This window comes from Muntiacus reevesi, chromosome 5, assembly GCF_963930625.1.
Source record: "Muntiacus reevesi chromosome 5, mMunRee1.1, whole genome shotgun sequence".
In the NCBI taxonomy this organism is placed as follows: domain Eukaryota; kingdom Metazoa; phylum Chordata; class Mammalia; order Artiodactyla; family Cervidae; genus Muntiacus; species Muntiacus reevesi.
In genome coordinates, this window is record NC_089253.1 from 98140072 (window position 1) to 98163097 (window position 23026).

The 23026-nt window shown below is 46.2% G+C and overlaps 1 protein-coding gene across 1 annotated transcript in view; it reads right to left on the reverse strand.

Annotated features, from left to right (window-relative positions):
- The window catches only part of FHAD1 (forkhead associated phosphopeptide binding domain 1), a 171084-nt gene that overhangs the window by 115351 nt on the left and 32707 nt on the right, over positions 1 to 23026 (reverse strand). Inside the window, exons 3-4 of the mRNA XM_065937152.1 lie at positions 20016 to 20222; positions 3445 to 3715 (exon numbers count right to left, since the gene is read on the reverse strand). Coding sequence (XP_065793224.1) covers positions 3445 to 3715; positions 20016 to 20222 — 478 coding nt within the window. The remainder of the gene's footprint in view (positions 1 to 3444; positions 3716 to 20015; positions 20223 to 23026) is intronic.

Sequence of the window (23026 nt, forward strand, 5' to 3'; positions counted from 1 at the left end):
AACATGGGTTTCACCTAATAGGATGAACCCAAATAAGAAGCACTGGCAACGCAGACCGAATAAGAAGCACTGGCAACGCAGACCGACAGACTGACAGATGTAAAAGAAGCTTTTGGACCCACAAGCTTCTGCAGGCAGGAAGCAGACTCTAGAACTATGCAGCTGCAACTAAGTATCCAAGTCTTCAGCCCTGTGCAGTCTTCTCCCATCCTGGAGAGGGATGCCTTATGTAACCAATAAGACACTGCAGCAATGACAGAGTGACTACTGAGGCTTGGTCACAGGAGATGTTGCAATTTCCACCTTGCTCTCCTGGATCACTTGTTCAGGAGGAGCCAGTTGCAGACTGATGTTCATGAGAACACTGGAGCCACTCTCTGGGGAGAACCCCATGGTGAGGAAATGAGGCCTCCTGCTCACAGCTATGTGAGCATGCTATCTTAGAAGTGGATCCTCCAGCCCCAGTCAAGCCTGATGCAAAGAACTGACTTTGGCCGCCTGATGCAAAGAACTGACTTTGACCACCTAATGCAAAGAACTGACTCATTTGAAAAGATCCTGATGCTGGTAAATATTGAAGGCAGGAGAAGGGGATGATAGAGGATGAGATGGTTGGATGGCATGACTGACTCAATGAACATGAGTTTGAGTAAACTCCAGGAGTTGGTGATGGACAGGGAGGCTCGGCGTGCTGCAGTTCATGGGGTCACAAAGAGTCAGACATGACTGAGAGACTGAACTGAAATGAACTGAACTGGGAAGATCCCCTGGAGAAGGGAAAAGCTACCCACTCCAGTACTCTGGCCTAGAGAATTCCATGGACTGTATAGTCTATGGGGTCCCAAAGAGTCAGACATGACTGAGCGACTTTCACTTTCACTCTGCATGTAAGTTAAATAAGCAGGGTGACAATATACAGCCTTGATGTACTCCTTTCCCAACTTAGAACCTGTCCATTGTTCCATGTCCGTTTCTAACTGCTGCTTCTTGACCTGCGTACAGATTTCTCAGGAGGCAGGTAAGATGGTCTGGTATTCCCGTCTCTTTAAGAGTTTTCCACAGTTTGTTGTGACACATAGTCAAAGGCTTTGGCAGTCAATAAAGCAGAAGTAGATGTTTTTCTGGAACTCTTTCACTTGTTCGATGATCCAACAGATGTTGACAATTTGATCTCTGGTTCCTCTGCCTTTTCTAAGTCCAGTTTGAACATCTGCAAGTTCTTTGTTCATGTACTGTTAAAGCCTGGCTTGGAGAATTTTGAGCATTACTTTGCTACCGGGTGAGAAAAGTGCAATTGTGTGATAGTTCGAACATTCTTTGGCATTGCCTTCCTTTGGGATTGGAATAAAAACTGACTTTTTCCAGCCACTGCTGAGTTTTCCAAATTTGCTGGCATGTTGAGTGCCACACTTTCACAGCATCATATTTTAGGATTTGAAATAAATCAACTGGAATTCCATCACCTCCACTAGCTTTGTTTGTAGTGATGCTTCCTAAGGCCCACTTGACTTCACTTTCCAGGATGTCTGGCTCTAGGTGAGTGATCACACCATTGTGATTATCTGGGTTGTGAAGATCTTTTTTGTATAGTTCCCAACCAGGATCTTCCCAACCAGAGATCAAACCCAAGTCTCTCACATTGCAGGCAGATTCTTTACAAGTTGAGCCACAAGGGAAGCCCTATATTCAGAGTACATCATGTGAAATGCTGGGCTGGATGCAGCACAAGCTGGAATCAAGATTGTCAGGAGAAACATCAATAACCTCAAATATGCAGATGATACCACTCTTATGGCAGAAAGTGAAGAACTAAAGAGCCTCTTGATGAAAGGGAAAGAGGAGAGTGAAAAGGTTGGCTTAAAACTCAACATTCAAAAAACTAAAATCATGGCATTTGGTCCCAATGTTTCCATTTGGGAAACAATGAAAACATGAGAGACTTTATTTTCTTGGGCTCCAAAATCACTGCAGATGGTGAGTTCAGCCGTGAAATTAAAATACGCTTGCTCCTTGGAAGAAAAGCTGTGACCAACCTAGACAGTATATTAAAAAGTAGAGACATTACTTTGCTGGCAAAAGTGCATATAGTCAAAGCTATGGTTTTTCCAGCAGTCAAGTATGGATGTGAGAGTTGGACTATAAATAAAGCTCAGTGATAAAGAATTGATGTTTTTGAACCATGGTGTTGGAGAAGACTCTTGAGAGTCCCTTGCACAGCAAGGAGATCAAACTAGTCAATCCTAAAGGAAATCAGTCCTGAATATTCATTGGAAGGACAGATGCTGAAGCTGAAACCTCAATACTTATGGCCACCTGATGCAAAGAACTGACTCACTGGAAAAGACCCTGATGCTGGGAAAGACTGAAGGGAGGAGGAGAAGGGGACGACAGAGGATGAGATGGTTGGATGGCATCACAGACTTGATGCACGTGAGTTTGAGCAAGCTCTGGGAGTTGGTGATGGACAGGGAGGCCTGGCGTGCTACAGTCCATGGGGTCGAAAAGAGTGAGATACAACTGAGCAACTGAACTGATCTGACCTGTAACTGACTGTGAACAATCAATTGAGATAACTCACTACCTTCAGAGTAGCCTAATAACTATTACTTGAATGGCTGAGTGAGGTGACTAGGTGAGTGGTCCTGACGGAGACCAGGGGAGTGTGTGGAGCCGTTGAGAGATCTGGGGACTCAGAGGGGTCTAGGGCTGGGACCCAGAGGACAGAGAATGGGACCTTCTTGACAGCGGCCACACAGGAAATCTGGGAATCATGCCAGGGGCTACGTAGACCTATCTACTCTGCCAATGAGGCTGGCAAGGCTGAGAGGATGATGACAGACAGGAAGCCTCCTCCCGAAATGCCATGAAGCCTTCTGGGGCGGAGGAGGGGGAAATGAATCCGTGATGGCTTTGTGTCCCCAAAGTGACCAGGCTGCGAGTGACAGTCCTCGAGATAAACAGCCTTAAATTTCACCAAAAAACATCAGGTGAGATTAGATTGAATGTATTACCTCTAGAGAAGTAATTTTCTCCGTAAGCCTCTGTCTCCTCTAACTTGCAAGATGGTAATAAAATATTTAAAACCTCTGAAGGCAAGAGGGATTTCAGTTATCCATATTTCTGTCAAAGTATATAAATATAGATTCTGATACACATTCATATATATATTCATGTATATGTACACACACACGTACACACACATTCATTGCAGAGGTACTGACTGATATGTGTGGATGGGTACAAAATCTGGAGGGATTTGTACCAAAAAGTCAACAGGGTGCAGTCCAGATGGTAAGTATGAGATCTTTCACTGTTTTCTGTTTATCCCAATTGTTTTTTTTACAATTGATAATCTTGCACTCGGAGAAATTAAGCAAAGACTGAGACCCATCCTCCTGGCCATGAGCCCATCCCCGAAGCCACCACGGAAGCGCCCCTGAGTACCTTGTTTGATGATGGGAACCCCGTGGGCAGCGCCGTCCACCATGAAGGAGAACATCTTCCCGCTGGCACTCGTGGGCCGCTTGTGAGAGGCAGGCGGGACCATGGTGGGCCTGGGGAAGCCCTGGGACCAGCTCCTCTGCACTGGCACTGGCCGGATGCCCGGGTGGAAGGGGACCTGCGGTGGCGAGGGTGACTGGTTCGGCTGCTGGGTGGCCCGAGATGGCTGTGGCCTGGGCCAAGGTGCTGGGCCCGCTGCCCATGGGAAGGAGACCTGCAGAGGCAGACAAGAGGGTCAGGGGAGGTTACGAGCAGCTGGGGTGGTCTCCACCCTTCTGTCCCAGAGACGTGACTGCTGTCCTAGGTTTCATCATATAAGGCACTTCCTCCAGGAAGCCTTCCCAGACTCTCCTCAAATCTGGGATGGTGATCCCCACATGGATCACACTGCACGTCACTGCACCACCATCTGTTGGGTACAGCCTTCATGCCAAGCACCCTGCCAAGAGATTTGCATCCATTACCTCACTTAATACACCTAACATCCTGTGATGAGCCTGAGGCTGAGTAAGACCTAGTGACCTTCCCAAGATCATAGATTTGGTAGTGAGCGGCTGAGCTGGTAGAATGCCATCTCTAAGACATAAGAGCGTTTTGTCCATCTTGCTCAACACTGTATCTTCAGCACCTGGAATAAACCCTTGGTACGTACAGAGTAGGGACTTCCCTAGTGGCCCAGCCATTAAGAATCTGCTTGCCAATGCAGGGGATACGGGTTCAATCCCTGGTCCGGGAAGATCCCACATGCTTCAAGGCAACGAAGTCCGTGCTCCACAACTACTGAGCCCATGCTCTAGAGCTCTCGAACCACAACTAATGAAGCCTGTGTGTCTAGAGTCCATGCCCTGCAACAAGAGAAGCCACTGCAATGAGTAGCCCCCACGCACCATAACTAGAGAAAGCCCGTGGGCAGCAATGAAGACTCAGTGCAACCATAAATAAATATTGTTTTAAAAAGTACTGGTTGAAAGAATGAATTAACAAATCTCCGAGATTCAAGCCCAGCTCTCCAGGACCCCATGGCCTGCTTTCTTTACATCCACACTGCGTGTCTTTCTGGCATTCCTACTGCATCTGCCCCCCAAAGCCAAGAGCTATGGGGTGGCAGGCACCCCGGCTGGCTCATTAGCCTGTGATCCTCAACACTCACCACACCCTATTCTTGGCAGATACTCCATAAATATCTATCGAGGGACCCCAGCAGATGTTTATAGCTACTTTCAACAGAGAGCACATCAAGATCTATCTAAACCGGGAGAAGCAAACGCTGAGAGAGGTGCTGACACCTGGCTTTGTCTTGGCTTGATGCTGTCATGGCAGTTTCTCCCCTTGCCTAGTGGTTAAGACATGACATCGGGAGTGCTACCATTTATTGTACTTTACTCATCTTCCTCACGATAGGGGGAGGAGATCTCTTTGTGCCCGGTTTACAAATGAGGCTTGGAGAGGTTAAGCCAGGGGTCCCCGACCTCCAGGATCTAATGCCTGATGATCTGAGGTGGGACTGATGTAATAATAATAGAAATAAAGTGCACAATAAATGTAACACACTTCAGAAATCCTGAAACCATCCCCCAGCCCACCCTCCTGCCACCTGAGTCCATGGTAAAACTGTCTTCTATGGAACTGGTCCCTGGTGACCAAAAGGTTGGGGGACTGCTGGGTTAAGAAGCTGACCAAGCTCAGGCGATGGTGGAGGGGGTGGTGGGATTGGAGTTTGATGAGCTCTTTCCCTCTCTGTTTCTCTCTCCTTTCTTATCACCCATCCCCACCCCTCCCCCTAGACTCTTGGAAGGAAAAAACAACACACTTTTCAAGTAAGAAGCTAAGTTTAAAGGTTCGCTGCCTGTGTGGGATCACGTGTCTCTTTCCCCAGACAGGGACACATAATGAGAAACAGGACAGAAGGCTTCCGAAATGGGAGCACTGGCAGACAGAACTTCCTATAACTCCAGCTGGACTGTGTTCAAGAGGAAGTTTCTCCACTCGCTTGGGCTCCCAAACCAGTCTTTTAGCTACAGCTTTTCCCAGCCAAGTCAAGAATCCGGTGAATTCCCCCAAAGGCTTTTTTTGGAGTCAGTGAGAGCAGTGTTTGAGGAAATTAAACTCCAATTGCCTGGGGACACCGGGCCCAGAAATTTTTGGGGGTGCTGCATCAGGCCTTAGTTGCATCATGCGAGATCTTTTGTTGTTGTTGCGAGCGGACCCTTTAGTTGTGGCGCGTGGGCTCTCTAGGTGTGGCACTCAGGCTTAGTTGCCCCGCAGCATGTGGAATCTTAGTTCCCTGACCAGGGATCAAACCCCAGTCCCCTGCATTGCAAGGTAAATCCTTAACCACTGGACCACCAGGAAGTCCCTGCTCCAGCATTTATAACGACACTGGCCCTGGGCTTCCTTGGTGGCTCAGAAGGTAAAGACTCGGTCTGCAATGTGGAAGATTCGGGCTCCATCACTGGGTTGGGAAGATACCCTGGAGAAGGGAATGACTACCCACTCCAGTATTCTTGCCTGGAGAATTCCAAGGACAGAGGAGGGTGGCAAGTTACAGTCCACGGGGTCACAGAGCTGACGAGACTGAGCGACTAGCAGCCAGCCTCTGGGCCCTACTGAAACCTGTTTCAGGAATGGACTTGGTGGTGTTCCAGAACTCCGCTACCTTACATGTAGATTAAAATTTCTCTCCACTGTGGGCACCTCTGTCTCTGCCTAAGCTCTCTTCTCTCCTTTCAGAAGCTGAGATGCCCTGCTTCTTCCTGTGCTGACTTCTCTGTCCATCCTCTCCCTTCCTCCCCTCTGGGGCTGTCTCACCTCAATCATTCCTATCATTTTTTCCCATTGGTTTAATAAAGTTTTATCGAATGAATGGGCTGAAGGTGGGAAGGGGTAAATTCAAGTATGTTTCAGCTCTGCTAGCTAGAAAACAAATCTAGAGACCACAGTAGTGGTGGAAGACTTTCCTTTCATGCTGGGATGCTAAGGCAGATGTGCCTCCCTGCCCACTAACTGCCAAGGTGCTAAAAGGAGTGGTCATATCTCATGCCTCAAGTGAGAACAGGCCAGAACCCACTCGGCCCTTTGGAAATTTCAGGAACCTCTCTCCCAGGCTCAGTCCATTGCTGTGGGTGGGGCTCAGCCATCTGCCAATCACACTCCTTGGCGCACTGATTGGTGCACTGGTGGGGCAAGCGAGCCAATCAGAGCCAAGGAGACCCTGGAACACTTGGCTGGACACCAGCGTCTGGCAGTCAGCATGCAGGAGTGGAGCTCAGACAGGGAGAGAGAGAAGTTGTTTTTTATTTTCAAAATTACGGTAAGTAACCTATGTGTATGTGCTCAGACGCTCAGTCGTGTCTGACTCTTTGCAATCCCATGACTGGAGCCTGTCGGGCTCTTCTGTCCATGGGATTTTTCCATGCAAGAACACTGGAGTGGGTTGCCATGCCCTCCTCCAGGGGATCATCCCGACCCAGCGATCGAATTTATATCTCTTATGTCTCCTGCACTGGCAGGAAGTTTATTTACCACTACCGCCACCTGGGAAGCCCAAAACTTTTATAAATAGGTTTAATAATAGTGGTTTACATAGAGCTTGATTTTTTTTGTTTGTTTTGCTGATTGCCTAGACTTAAGAAGGTAACGGGGGAAATCTTAACAGTGCAGATGATAAAAAGGCATGCTGTGCCTCAGCCATTACGTAATAGGTAGCACAAAAAATTGAGGGAACATTCCTTTAGTACTTGAAAACTATTCTCTGATGCAGAAAAAAAAAGTCAGGTCACTGATGAATGTGGGAAGTTCCAATGTCTTTCTTTTTTACTTGCATTACTCATAAATGCAAATATATCCAAAATACCCCCAAATATCCACCAGTGCTCAGGTTGGGAGCTCTCTCATTCATCAGTTACAACAAGAAATTGGCTATGGATACAAGAATTCAACAAAAGTCAATGAAAGCATTCTGTGAGGTTCAGCTGGCTGTGTGGAATTTACAGGAAAGAGTACTGTATTTCTCGTTATTTGGAAAGAAGGTGTTACACATTCTTGATATCATTAAATCTTATGCTATACATGTGCATCCTTTACATTTTTCAGAGAGCTGGTTGTTAAACATTTACTAGCCAGTCACTGTCTGTGCCAGGCACTCAGCAGAGTGCCTGCCACTCACGGTAGGTGTTCACCGCCGACTGAGCTGAACAGTTGGCAAAAGTAGTGTAAGTAAAAAGGTCTTTGATTCTGGGGCTGGGAGGGGGGAGTGGGGAATACCTGCTAAGCCTGGAGAATCTCGTAATAGCAGACAGTAAAGAAGTGCCCAGAGCAAAAGTATGGGGAGATGCTTAAGGGCACGGCAACCAGCCTGAAAGAGCTCCCAGAGGCCGAGGCTAGAAGAATTTGAGCAACAAAACAGATAATGAGGGACATTCCTGCTGGTTCAGTGGTTAAGAATCCGCCTTCCAATGCAGAGGACACAGGTTCAATCCCTGATCGGGAAACTAAGATCCCACATGCCATGGGGCAACTAAGTCCATGCACAGCCACAGGAGAAACCCTCATGCTGCAATGAGGACCTAGTGCAGGCAAAATAAAAATAAAAAAAGAAAGGATTATGACCCAGAGTGTAAAATATACTAAGTCCATGCTGATATAGATATGTGAGTGAGTAAATACATAAAGCAGGGAGAAGAGACCATCTTCCTCACAGAAGACTCTAACACATGTAGATGTTGAGCTTAATTCCCACAGTCTGGAAGGGCCTGGGGGTGGGGGTGACAGGGCAGAGGGGGGAGACACACTGACCACAGCATGGAGGAGCCATGGATCTCAAACGACAGGATGGAGACTATAGAACACAGTCACTAGATCTCAGAAGCTCGGGAAGGGGCTATTTGGTGCTGGGCAGATGGCTTTTTTCTGATGCAGAAGCTGAAGCTCCAGGATTTTGGTCATCTGATGCAACTCATTGGAAAAGTCCCTCATGCTGGGAAAGATTGAGGGCAGAAGGAGAAGAGTGCGTCAGAGGCTGAGATGACTGGATGGCATCACCAATGCAAGGAACATGAACTTGGGCAAACTCTGGGAGATGGTGAGGGAAAGGGAGGCCTGGTGTGCTGCAGCCCATGGGGTCGAAAAAAGCTGGACATGACTGGGCAACTGAACAACAACAACAAATGGCTTTTACCTCAACAGCTCCCAGGATGTCACCATAACTCAAAGTGGGGTAGTAATTCTATGTCTCCTAGAAAAAGGTAAATTATGTCCAGGATTTTCAATGTGAGAAATCAAGATGATACATTCAGAACACAGAACCACCAAGTTGTATGTTACTTTTAGGTTTTGGAACTTAAAAGAGGTCCCGGGACTTCCCTGGGGGTCCAGTGGTTGAATCTGTCTGCCAGTGTAGGGGATATAGGTTCGATCCCTGATCCAGGAAGATCCCACGTGCTCTGGGAAGATTCCACATGCCTCAGAGAAACTAAGCCTGTGGGCCACAACTCCTGAGCCCGTGCTCCGCAACAAGAGAACCCACCACAATGAGAAGCCCAAGCACTGCAACAAAGGGTAGTTCCTGCTCGCTGCAACTAGAGAAAGCCTGTGTGTTGCAATGAACACTCAGTGCAGCCAAAAACCAAAAAGAATTAGGTTCCCCTTGTAGCTCAGTCAGTAAAGAATCTGCCTGCAGTGTAGGAGACCTGGCTTCGAACTCTGGGTCAAGAAGATCCCCTGGAGAAGGAAATGGCAACCCACTCCAGTATCCTTGCCTGGGAAATCTCATGGACACAGGAACCTGGTGGGCTGCAGTTCATGGGGTCGCAAAGAGTCGGGCCACGACTGAGCGACTAACACTTAACACACTTGAGCTGTTCATAAAAGTTGTTCATTTGGATTTTGGGGTTAAAGGAGACCTGGTCCATCTAATTTATCCAGTTTTTGGTAAATCTTCAATCTTACAGTTCTTTCTTTCAAGTTCTAATTAGCTTCCTGGTTGGTTCATAAAATGCGAAATGGAATTTAACCAGAAAACAGCTGGGTGCTTGCAAATAGCTTTCACTACCCCTAGACTTGACCTACTTCAATTCAGTCTTGCCCAACTGAGAGACTGAATACAAGAGTGAATGACCATTGACTAAGTAAAGGGAAGAGAAGCAGCAGTATGGTTCAAGTTTGGTAAACCAGGGTGTGCTCTGCCAGAGGAGCCAGGAGGCAGCCACGCTGATCCCCAGATTCCTGGCTGAGTCTGGGTCCTGTCTCTCCAGGGTGCTCTTGCACTCCTGTCTCCACTCCACCCCCCAAGGTCATCCATAGACATCTGGGGATGACACAGTCCTCAAGAGTCCTCCTGTTTGAGTTTTTGCTGAGGACCCTGTGCCCGAGACCATCTGCAGCCCCCTGCCCTCCACTTTACTGGCCATGGGAAGTCGCCTTTGATGTGAAACACATGGTGGTCTCAGGATTTCTCATCCCATCAGCAGGTCCCCACCGGACCTGTAGGAACACGGTGTAGATGAAATTCTATGAGGTCAGGTTGGCGATGACAAAGCTTGACTAGCAAGAGGTTTTGTTCTGAATGGGACCATGCTCTCTGGTCATTCCCCCTACCACCAGCTCCTCAACCCCAGGTACAGCAAAGCCACATCTTCCTCAAGGCTGGACTCTAGTCAGGATCCAAGCCACGCTGAGGAAGATGCTGGCTCTTTCTCTGGAGCTGCCAGCCTGGAGCGTGATGGTGCTGATGGTGGCCACGTTCCTGCAGGTGAGCTGGCAAGAGTCTGCCAGAGACTGTGAAGCTGACAGAGCAGAGTCAGATTCCTGACCATGGCTTGGACACCTGGGCCTGAAGCTGCGGCTTCTGGCCTTTTCAGTTACATGAGCTATTTTTCCCCCCTAGGCTAGTTTAAGTTAGTTTTATGACACTTGAAACCAGTAAAATTTTCTGGACAATATGCTTATTGAGACTTTGGCATAAGCGTCACTATGTGCCCTATGGCGAGACTCTATGGTACTCAGAATGAAAGCTGTGATAAGGTGTTTGTCATTTTCAAATAAAATCCCACCAGTCTGTAATCATGCACCAAATTTAAACCTATAAAAGTAAAGGAGCAGCCTCGGAGAAGAATGATTTAAGACCAAGGAATCAATAATAAGACAAGTAGTAAAGCGCTGCCTAGAGAAACTTTGAACAAATATATAGCTCTTCAGCTACAGCAGGCTTCAGACTATAAACCCCAAATTTCTTCTTCAGAAATTACCTAGGGAAGACATTCCACAGTTTTATTGGTTTATTTATTTCTGACTTCACTACTTGGCTTTCGGGATCTTAGTTCCCAGACCAGGCATTGAACCCAGGCCACCAGAGTGAAAGTGCCGAGTCCTACCCACTGGACCACCAGGGAATTCCCAACATTCCACAGTTTTGAAAGAAAACTTTCCAGTTGAAGAAACAGGTAAAACTTACAATATGCATCTGTTATATATAATATACTAATATCTAGTATATTTATCAGATATATGTCAATGTAATTATACTATTACTATATATGCAAATACATATATATGTGGATGTATATTTATTTGTATTTATTCATTTATGGCTATGCTGGGTCTTTGTTGCTGCACATGGGCTTTCTCTAGTTGCAGTGAGTGGGCTTCTCATTGTGGTGGCTTCTGCTGCTGCAGTGGCTTCTGCTGTTGCAGAGCACGGGCCCTAGAGCAGATGGGCTTCAATAGTTGTGGTGCACAGGTTTAATTGCTGCAAGCAGGCTTTCTCCAGTTGCAGCAAGTGGGGGCTACTCTCCAGTTGCAGATCATAGGCTTTTCCTTGTAGTGGCTTCTCTAGTTGCAGAGCATGGGCTCTAGGTGCACAGGCTTCAGTAGCTGTGGTGCATGGGCTTAGTCACCCTGAGGCATGTGGGATCTTCCTGGACCAGGGATCGAACCTGTGTTCCCTGCATTGGAAGGCAGATTCTTAACCACTGGACCACCAGGGAAGTCCTGTGTGTGTATATTTAGAACCACATATTCCAGTTATTTTTTTTAAAGAGGTAATGAAAAGATTGCTCAAAATCTATTTTTTCAGCTCACCTATTTTTTTTTTTTTTTTTTGTTATTCCTCAGCAAACTAAGTAAGCAATTAGTGAGCACAGTTGCTAGCACACAGTGGGGTTTAATCTGACTGAGTTCCTTCTCTCCAGCTCTCCATCTATTTTTAGTTCTTCTTTCAGAAACCAGTAAAAGAGACCGTACAGAAACCAAGTAAAATAAAAGAGACCATACAGCATAGTGTTACATACAGAGGCTAGTAAACATTTTCTGTAGAGCCAGACAGTAAATATTTCCAACTCTGTGCCATATGGTCTTTCCAGTTTACCCTGCAGTTATAGCAGACAACACAGGCAATACAGAAATAAAGGGGGTACTTGTGTTCCATTTGGCCCTGGGCCATAGTTTGCCAACCTCTGGTTAAAGAGCTTGGGATCTGTCATGAAACAGAATCTGGTCCAGCTTCCCGCTCTGCTCCTTACCATCTGCGTAACCCTGACGAGTCTGCTATTTGTGTGTCTCGTCTGTAAAATAGGGATGAGAACAGCTATTTCTTAGTCTGGTGAGAAGCAGGTGAGACAGAGCACATGAAATGCTTGGAGCACCTCCTGGTCTATAATAAACGAGCATCAAACATTTGCCATCAGGAATCATCATCATCATCGAAAAAGAAAGAGGGCAACTTAATTTGTCCAGGAGAGACGAGGAAATGAGGGATCGATCCCTGGGTCGGGAAGATCCCCTGGAGGAGGAAATGGCAACCTGCTCCAGTATTCTTGCCTGAAAAATCCTATGGACAGAGGACCCTGGCTGGCTAAAGTCCATGGGGTTGCAAAAGAGGCGGACATGACTGAGCACATATGCAGGATGTAGCAGCAATAGCCCAATAACCCTGGTGAAAAATTAGTGAAGCCAAACAAGGAAGCCCATAACTGGAAATGCATTTTCTTCTATTATCAGTGGGTTTCGCTTTTACCCACATGATGAATCATTCCTTGTCAAGCATGTGAAATTGCAGGTTGAACTGGGGAATTGTGAGACCTTCCTTAACCAGCCGGCAGTGGAGGAGCTGCCTGGGCTCACATGGCACCGTGATGCTTCATGCTATTAGAAAAAGCCTCCAAGGGACTCAGGAGAGCTAGCTTTTAATCCTGGCTCTGGATCTATATGACTGATACCTAACTTTGGGGAAGTCATTGAAACTCCTCGGGCCTCAGCTTATACAATGATAGGGGTGGTCCCAGGGACCTCTACAAAAAAAACTTAAGGGCGAAAGGGGATCTGTGATTAACGAGCAGCTCCTTGGCAGAAATTAAAAATAGAAGCTCAGAAAGGTAAAGTCAGTTGCAGTTAGCATTTGAACTTGGGTCCATCAAACCCCAAAGCCTTTGCTTTTGATCTTATTTTGCAGCTTCCTCATGAAAGCAGCGAGGAATAATGGCCGACAGAGGGCGCTCTTCCCGCTAGACATGACGTCATGCCATTGCGGGGACAGAAGACAGTACCCAGGAGCCACATGGGAGAGTCTAGTTGGCCTGGGGACACGCAGGACAGGATAGAGGGAAGGCCAGTCACGGGCAATGATGGGGTGGGAGCTCCTGCCAATGAGCCAACACCACCTTCACGGAACAACTCGACACATTATTTGGGGCACCTCGCTTCCTTTTTCATTCTCGCTATTTCTATCAGTTTTGCCATAGTTCAGAACAGAGAAAGACACGATTTCTACATTTGGGTGATGAGGGTTTCCTTACTCAGTTGCTTTATGAGAACGCCGTCACTGTGACTAGAACAGCTTGTTTCTATACCTCCTTCCCCAGAGTTCAGAAAGCACAAAGAAAGGCAACTGTCAACAAAACACACGGTACGGCAGGCACGCCTGACTTCGTGACTTCAACTCCCCACGCCTGGGACTGAGACTGTACATGAATCAACGGGTGCTTCAGGGCATGGCAAACGGCCCTGCAGGTTACGTCCTGCACAACCCCAGGGGGCGCCATCTACATGGACTGTACTGTGAATGGTGACTGTGCAGTAATACTTCCATGAAAGAGCTATGATTTACAGAGCCTGGTCCTAGGCACATGCTGGATGCCGATGCACTTTGTCAAACGAGATTTTCTCTATATTTTTCCATCTTCCATGTCATTCTATGGATACTTTATCTGCAAATATATCTGTCTGCTGGTCGGGGGAGGGCTTGGGAGGTTTCCTGTCCAAAGGAACACTTACAAAGGAAGCATCTTGGCTGCTCCATGCTGGTTTGCTTGATTCTAACTAAAGTTGAGGGTGGGGACTTCCCTGGCGGTCCAGTGGTTAAGACTCCATGCTTCTAATGCAGGGGATGTGAGTTTGATCCCTGGTCAGGGAACTATTATTAATAATAGGATCTTACATACCTGCCGTGCAGTGCAGCCAATAAACAAATAAAACGGAAGATTTTCATGTGTTTATCGGGTACCAGACGCTGGACTCAACAATTTACATACATTGCCCGCTTAATACCACAGTTGCTCCGTGTGGTAGGAACTGTATTACAGATATGGGGACCAAGGCTTTGAGAGAAATGACTTGGGTGTGTCCAGTGTAAATGCCAGTACAAGAGCAGGGCTGGGATTGCTCTGGAGTCAGCCTGGCCTTGGGGCATGTGCCCTCACCCCGTGACAGCTGCAAACACATCTGGACTCCTAACCCAACCCACCCCCACCTCCACCCCCCAAGGAAATGCTGCCACAGTCCTCTCTCTTGGTCACGGTCACCACAGAGCCTGAAATAAATGTTCTCATTTGGGAGCTCTTTGTCAGGAAAAGAACAGTTCCTGTCACACTTAACCTGGGTGATCAGGGCGGTCCTCCTGGGAAACTCTACCCTGGGAGTAAACACAGCACCCTCACCTGGGACCCGCCAGTCAGTGGGAAACAAGAACATCCAGGAGGCAAGATGACTTCAAAGAATTTCTTAGAAAAACTAGACCTTAAAATATTTTCAAAATTTTATTTATTTATATTTGGCTGTGCTGGGTCTTTATTGCTGTGCACGGGCTTTCTCTAGCTGCGGTGCGTGGGGCTTCTCATTGCAGTGGCTTCTCTTGCTGCAGAGCGTGGTCTCTAGTGCGCCCAGGCTTCAGCAACTGTGGCTCGTGGGCTCAATGGTTGTGGCACGCAAGCTTAGCTGTCGCTCACCAGGTGGAATCCTCCCAGACCAGGGATCAAACCCATGTCCCCTGCATTGGCAGGCAGATTCTTAACCACTGGACCACGAGGCAAGTTCTGTATCTCAAAATACTTGATGAGAGATGCTCTTCAATACCTTTCCCATTTCCCCCTCTTTCTTTCTCTTCTTTTAAACAGTTCACAGGTCTGAGTTATCAGCAAGAGGAATTCATAGGAAAATGTTTATCAGTCCATAGGCCGCCCTCAGGTAGGCCTTGCAAAGGACCCCTCCACGAGTAACAGCTTAGAGGATGCAAGCTTCTCAACCTGGGGACTCACCAGCAGAAAGCATTTTTAAGAAGATGAGATGGGGGGAGAGTCCTGCAAAGTCACCTGGGCACAGTCAGGGAAACACCTGTGCAGGCAGTCACTGGAGGAATGAAGAAGGGCACAAGTGAGTGTAGAAATGAGAACTGAAAAAAATTCATGTATAATTGAGTGAAAGTATGCTTTGCTCTTTGTGAAAACCAATTGAGGCTACTGTTCCAGCCAGCAACAGACTAAACAGTTTTCTCCCTTCCTTTATCTGCAAGTGGGATAGTGTTTGATTCGTGCTGAATAGTTGTATGACCCTGGGGAAATTACTTAACCTGTCTCAGGTTTGGATTCCTTGTCTGTAAAATGGGGATCATGAGAGAACCCAAGCCATGGGTTGCTGTGAGCATGAAATAAGGGAAAGCACAGTGAAATAAGCTTAGCACAGTGCTGTCCACGTCAGTGATTCCTCCTGCTGCCGTACTGGTTTCTCTTCTTACAAAGCATCTTCTTCCTTCTCATCTACTCAAGGTCAGAGATTGTCATCACTGTTTCCCATGCTTATATAACAAGCACCTCATAAAATAAAGTCCCCCTTCCATATCTGTACACCCATGTTCATAACAGTCTTACTTGAAATGGCCAAAAGGTGGAAGCAAATGGCCATGGATGGACAAAAGAACAAACAAAATGTGTTGAATACGTACCATGAAACATTATTCAGCCGGAATGAACCTTGAGGACATCACACTAAGTGAAATAAGATGGTTACAAGAGGAAAGATAATGTAAGATTCTACCTATAGGAGGTACCTAGAATAGTCAAATTCATAGACACAGAAAGACTGGTGGGATGGGAGGAAGGACGAGGGAGTTTTTATTTGATGGGTGTACAGTTTCAGTTTGGGAAGATGAAAAGAGTTCTGGAGTCGGATGGTGGTGATGGCTGCACAACAGTATGAATATATTCAATGCTACTGGACTGTACTCTTTAAAAAGGTGAACATAGTAAGTGTATTTTACCACAATTTTGAAAATTAAAAAGCAAACTAAAAAATGAAGTGCCTCCAAGGTTTCCCGACATTTGGGGTGATAGAAAAGGATGAAAATGTTCTGAAAGCAGGTTGTGGTGATGGTTGCACATGTAAAGGTACTAAAATTGAACTGGACACTTAAAGTGGGTGAAATTTATGTTATGTAAATTGTACTTCAATGAGATTGGATGCTGTTAAGCCAGAGGAGGAAACGGCAGCCCACTCCAATATTCTTGCCTGGAGAATCCCATGGACAGAGGAATCTGGTGGGCTACAGTCCATGGGGTTGCAAAGAGTCAGATAACACAGAGATTGAGCATGCACACACAAGGCTATTAAGAGCAAGCAAGCAAACACACACATGCTGATCCAGAGGAAGCCTTGGGGGATGAAGGATTTGTTCACTGTCTTGATTGTGGTGATTTTTCATAGGTGTACACATATGTCAAAGCCCATCCAAGTACAGATTTAAATGTGCAGTTTATTGTATGCTAATTATATCTCAATAAAGCTGTGTTTTTAAAAGGCAGCACAGAATTCCCTATATAAACAAACTCCTTATGATTTATTAAACAATGCCCCCTTTTGATGAAGACTTAGGCTTCAAATTTTATGCCCCTATAAATGATATTTCAATAAATATCTTGGTATGGAAAAAAAGAGAAAAAAATGCAGATATCATTTGCTGCCTCCTTCTCCCCCTCTCCCGCTTCCTCCCACTACAGGCAAGCCAGAAAGTCAGAACTTCCCAGGGAGGGTGCCTGGGAACCTGTAATTTTACTGAGCATTCCTGAAAAATTCTTGTAATCAGACATGTTAGGGAAACATTGACTCAAACTTCACAAACTTGGATGTTCAAACCTGGGGGTCTGTAATCCCTTTTTCTTTGACCCCTAAACAACTCTATAAGTGCTCCATACAAACGATTCTAAATTTGGGTTTCCCTACTGTTGGGGGGTGAGCTTGAGTGAATACATATTCCCAGGCCCCACTCCCAGGGAGGATGTGTATGGTTGCCAGATTTTGCATAAATGAATAAATACATAAATAAAATGTAGGGTACCAGTCAAATCTGAGTTTCAGACAAACACCAGATAACTTCTTTTACCATAAGTGGTTCCTTGCAATATCTGGGACACACATGTATAAAATAATTATCTAGCGTTTATCTGAAATTCAGATTTAACTGGGCATCCTGTATTTTATCTGGGAACCCTAAGTATGAGCCCTCAGGCCTGGGTTGAGCCTCAGATCTGCACTGTGGGTCTGCTCCCCACATGGTTCTGACGAGGGGGATCCCTAGAGCCTGTGTAGAGGATCCTTGATTGGGTTAACACATCAGGGTCAGAAGCCCTTCCTCAGGGTGGCCAGAGGACCCTGGTGTATCTCACCAGAGAGCGCCCTTTAATGCTGGTCCAAGGAGGAAAAGGAGGCTGAGCAGCCGTAGAAGAAAACTGCCCCAGATCTGCAAAGCCGAACGTGATGGATGTGGCGTCACTGCCCCGGAAGCCCGAGGGATGCTGCTGATCTCAGAGTGCGTATTTAGGCTGCCTGTGGGACCCACACCCAGGATTCTGCCCAGAGTCTCTAAGCTTTGTTTATTTATATCTAGTCTCGTCCCAGAAAGGATTTTACACCCAGGGGGTCACAGTCCACGCAGCACTCTTGGTGGCGGGAGTGAGATGAACACACTGTCTCTCTGGGACACGCACAACAGGTGTTAACTGTGTGCTCACAAGGACCGGGCACTGGGCTGGGGTTTTACAGTTATAACCATCTCTTTCAGTCCTTGAGACAAGCCTGCCAGTGGCCCCATTGGTCGGTGAGGAAATGGAGGTTCTGAGGGGTCCAGTGGCTTCTGCAAGAGCACACTGAGAGGGCCGGTGGCAGAGCTGGGGTTCTGACCCAGCCCTGTGTTGCTAACCACCCTCCATCCTGTCTCCCTACTGAGCTCTGATGGACGAGTTTGGGGTTATGTTCTGATTAACCCGGGGACTATCCTTTAGGTCCTGATCCAGGAATATTTCTGATCTAAAGTGTGAGGACAGTTACCAGGTGTGGAGTGTCTGTTTCCACCAGACAATGATTTTGACTTTTTACACATAGATACTGAAAGGTTATGGTTGTGAGCGGTGAGTTACACTGGGGATTCACTGTCTCCAGAGGAGAGGAATTCAATCTGGGACCAGAGACGAGACTTGATCACTTGGAGCTTTTGTGTAGCAGAGTACGTGTACACCCGTGGCTAATTCGAATCAATGTATGGTAAAAATCACCACAATATTGTCAAGTAATTAGCCTCCAATTAAAATTAAACAAACAAACAAAAGTATAAAAGGGATAGAGAAAGCTTCTGAAACAGACATCAGAAGGGGACAGAGAGAGTGCCTCCTCACTAGTTTTTGGCAAAGCATTTTATACCTCTTAGCAAACAGCTAATCAGATAAAAGAAACAGCTCAAGACTGAGAGAGTTGCACCAGGCCCCTCTCCTATAACATGCATTTTGAGATAGCATTGGAACAAGGGGCGTCATCTCCAGCCATCAAACAATTGATATGAATCTTGAAGAAAGGCAGATTCCAAAGCAAATATATAGCTTCATTAACATAGCTTAAGAAAAACATTTCCATAAGAAAAACACATTGGTTAGTTCAAGGTTTGAGAAAAGTTAAGTTCAGGCAGAACCAGGTGTCACCATGAAACACAGGATTAGAAGAAACCTCCTTTAATTTTGTATTGTTGTTCAGTTGCTCAGTTGTGCCTGACTCTTTGTGATCCCATGGTCTGCAGCACGCCAGGCTTCCCTGTCCTTCACCATCTCCAGGAGCTTGCTCAAACTCATTTTCATTGAGTCAGTTATGCCATCCAACCATCTTTATCCTTTGTCGTCCCCTTCTCCTCCTGCCTTCAATCTTTCTCAGCATCAGGGTCTTTTCCAATGAGTCAGTTCTTCGCATCAGGTGGCCAAAATATTGCAGTTTCAGCTTCAGCAGCAGTCTTCCAAGGAATATTCAGGATTGATTTTCTTTAGGATTGACTGGTTTGATCTCCTTACAGTCCAAGGGACTCTCAAGAGTCTTCTCCAACACCACAGTTCAAAAGCATCAATTCTTCAGTACTCAGCCTTCTTTATGATCCAACTCTCACATCCATACATGACTACTGGAAAAACCATAGCTTTGACTAGATGGACCTTTATCGGTAAAGTAATGTCTCTGCTTTTTAATATGCTGTCTAGGTTGGTCATAGCTTTTCTTCCAAGGAGCAAGTGTCTTTTAATTTCATGGCTGCAGTCACCATCTGCAGTGATTTTGGAGCCCAAGAAAATAAAGTTTGTCACTGTTTCCATTGTTTCCCCAACTGTTTGCCAGGATGTGATGGGACTGGATGCCATGATCTTAGTTTTTTGAATGCTGAGCTTTAATTTTGTAAAGAGAAGGAAAAAAACGTCTGCCACTTGCAGTTTATTTCCTCCTGCCACTTGGGGACCTCTGGGCTTCCCAACAAGGCTGATAACCCTTTCTATACTCTCTCAGTGCCCTGTACTGTTGATAACACCCAGGCGCAGGCACGCAAAGAATCCTGGCCGAGGTCTCAAAGCTAGGAAGTTATAGAGCACTGATCTGCCTAAAAACGAAGCATCCATCTCTGCATCTTCAAAAGCACACACCTGCTTTCCATCTCTGCTTGCAAGCTTCACTTTTCAGGAAAATGCACTACTTCTGGGCTGGTTGCTAGGCAACTCTTGCCTGTAATTCTGAGAAATTCCCAGTAGAGGGCGCCGGGACTCGCTCCTCCCTGGGACCCACCTGATGGGTCTGACCTTCGCAGAATTGAGTCCTGTGGCTGCGTGTGTTGTATAGCTGAGGGCAAAGTGATGCGCTTTGGACCAGCTCCACCTTTGGCCGCATCTGAGCCCCGAGCTGCACGGAAGGTACCTCTGCCCCCCAACCCCCACCCCGCAGGGGCCTGGACTCACCGAAGCTGGGTTTTCGATGACCAGTTCGTAGGTCAGCCCTCCAGTCCCGAACCTCAGGAGGTCTCCCGGTAAGAGCTTCACAGCCACGTTCTGAATGTGGCACTCATTGACAAAGGTGCCGCTGCGGGAATTGAAGTCCTGGAGAACAAAGCTGCCCTCAGCCTCATTATATTCGATGAGCGCGTGATGGTTGTCGATGTCTGCAGACTGAAACGGGAGGAGGGGGGACAGTCAGAGCCGGGAAAACGGGAATAAGGAGGGAGGCCTTAGTACTTACTGGTGCTACTGACACTGGGTGCCTCCTGTGCTAATGGCTTCATTTGACTGGATGGTCACTGCAGTCCTCCTTTTAAGGAGGATGCTGAAGTTCAGAGAGGTTAAGTGACTCGCCTAAGGCCACACAGCAAGTGAACAGAGGGCCTTGGGCTCTGTCTGACACCAGACCCAGAATAGGTGCCCAAGTTGTTGAACAGAGAGTCAGGCACCACAGAAGAGGCAAGAGGGAACTTGGGTGAACTTGTCAGGAATTGGCCAGTCTGTATTTCTATGATCCCATGCGAGTATACTCTGGGTTGTCCCAAATGGCAAGACAGCAGAAATGGCCCAACACAAACCAGAAAGGTCAGTTGGCAAGTGACCCAACTACTTACTGCAAGTGTTAAAGTTAAGGGGAGGTTTTATAACGATTGTTGTTTTCATTTGTTTGTTCTATTCAGTTTTAGAAGAACACATTTTTCTTAACAATGCAGAAAATGAGAGCTAGAGAAAAACATAAAGAAGACATTAAAATCACTTAGACTCTTGTCCCCCAGAGGCAAGCACTGTCTGAACACAGCAATTCACATCCTTCCAGTCTTTTTCCTATGTTTACAATCTTTCTATTTATGAAATTTTATTTTCTCACCTTTTTCTTTTTTGTTAATTTATATCCTACTAATTTATTTATTTTGGGCATGGCATATGGGATCTAGTTCCCCCACCAGGGATCGAAGCTGCGCCCCCTGCACTGGAAGATCAGAATCTTAACCATGGGACCACCAGGAAAATTCCACAACAGGTTTTATAACTACTTTTTAAAAGCCTTGGTTTTCCCATGTGATTGATTATTTCTAGTGCTTCTTAAAAGCTAATCAGAATTTATCTAACCGAAGATGATCTGGTTTTCAGTAGAGGCCCTGGTGTGACCACATTTCACCCCAAAGAAAGGGATTTCAGACAGTGAACTGGCAGTGGGGGCAGAGGGCTCCTATGCAATTTCACTTTAATAAGAAGAGTGAGCAAAACTCAGCACCAAGGAGGAAATATCACATCCCATCTGCCTGGGTGCCCTGGACTATGGGCTGCAGGGCATGTGTGAAGTTTTCTGTCTTTTCAGCACACTGCCTATGAACCATCCACTCCAGCCTGAGACTTTGCAATTATTTTCTAAGTTAATTCTCCTCAGAGTGCCTCACTCAACTTTCATAAAGAGTACCTGGACTTAGAAATCTATACTAACATCCCACTTATATTATATATACATCCCACATCTTCACAATAATCCCAAGGGGCACTGCCTCATTTAAACATTTCCCTGGTGGCTCAGATGGCAAAGAGTACACCTGCAGTGTGGGAGACATGGGTTCGATCCCTGGGTTGAGAAGAGCCCCTGGAGGAGGGTATGGCAGTCCACTCCAGTATTCTTGCCTGGAGAATCCCCGTGGACAGAGGAGCCTGGAGGGTTACATCCACGGGGTTGCAAAGAGCTGGACATGACTGAGCAACTGAGCATAGCACAGATAGTTGATTTACAATGTTGTGTTAGTTTCTGGTGTGTAGCAAAGTGATTACATCACACACACTCTCACACACATATAACATATATCCTTTTTCATATTCTTTTCCATTACAGGTTAGTACAAGATATTGAATATAGTTCCTTGTGCTATGCAGTAGGTCTGACAGTTTCTGACTTTTTAGATGAGGAAATGGAGGCACGGAATGATGAGGTGTGCCCACGTCACCCAGCTTGACTCGCCTGGCTTTGCACCCAGGTTTGCCTGATTCAAATGGCTGTGCCCTTCCCCACTTTGCAAATTCCTACCAATCACTTGGACATTTAAATACTGAAACACAAGAAGAAAGCAGGAGTAGCTACATTAATTTCAGATAGAACCGACTAGAGCAAGGAAGGTTATCAGGGATAAAGAGAGGTGTTATATTATGATAATGGGGTTGATTCTCTAAGACGATGTAACAGTCCTTCATTACATGTGCCCAACAATACAGCATCAAAATATGGGAGACAAAAACTGAAAGGACTGCAGGAAGAAACAGACGAATCCATCATGACAGCTAGAGACTGCAGCATCCCTCTGTCAGTAATGCGCAGACCCAGCCGGCAGAGAATTAGTAAGAATAAAGTTGATCTGAACAGCACTATCAATCATCTGGATTTAACAGACAGCCACACAATTTCATCCAACAACCAATCACACATCCTTCTCAAGCTCATGTGGAACACTCACCAAACAGACCACATTCTGGGCCACAAAACATACGTCAACAAATGTAAAGAGAATAGAAATTATGCAAAGTATGTGCACACAAGACCACCTGACCTGCCTCTTGAGAAACCTGTATGCAGGTCAGGAAGCAACAGTTAGAGCTGGACATGGAACAACAGACTGGTTTCAAATAGGAAAAGGAGTACATCAAGGCTGTATATTGTCACCCTGCTTATTTAACTTATATACAGAGTACCTCATGAGAAATGCTGGGCTGGAAGAAGTACAAGCTGGAATCAAGATTGCTGGGAGAAATATCAATAACCTCAGATATGCAGATGACACCACCCTTATGGCAGAAAGTGAAGAACTAAAGAGCCTCTTGATGAAAGTGAAAGAGGAGAGTGAAAAAGTTGGCTTAAAGCTCAACATTCAGAAAACTAAGATCATGGCATCAGGTCCCATCACTTCATGGCAAATAGATGGGGAAACAATGAAAACAGTGGCTGACTTTATTTTTCTGGG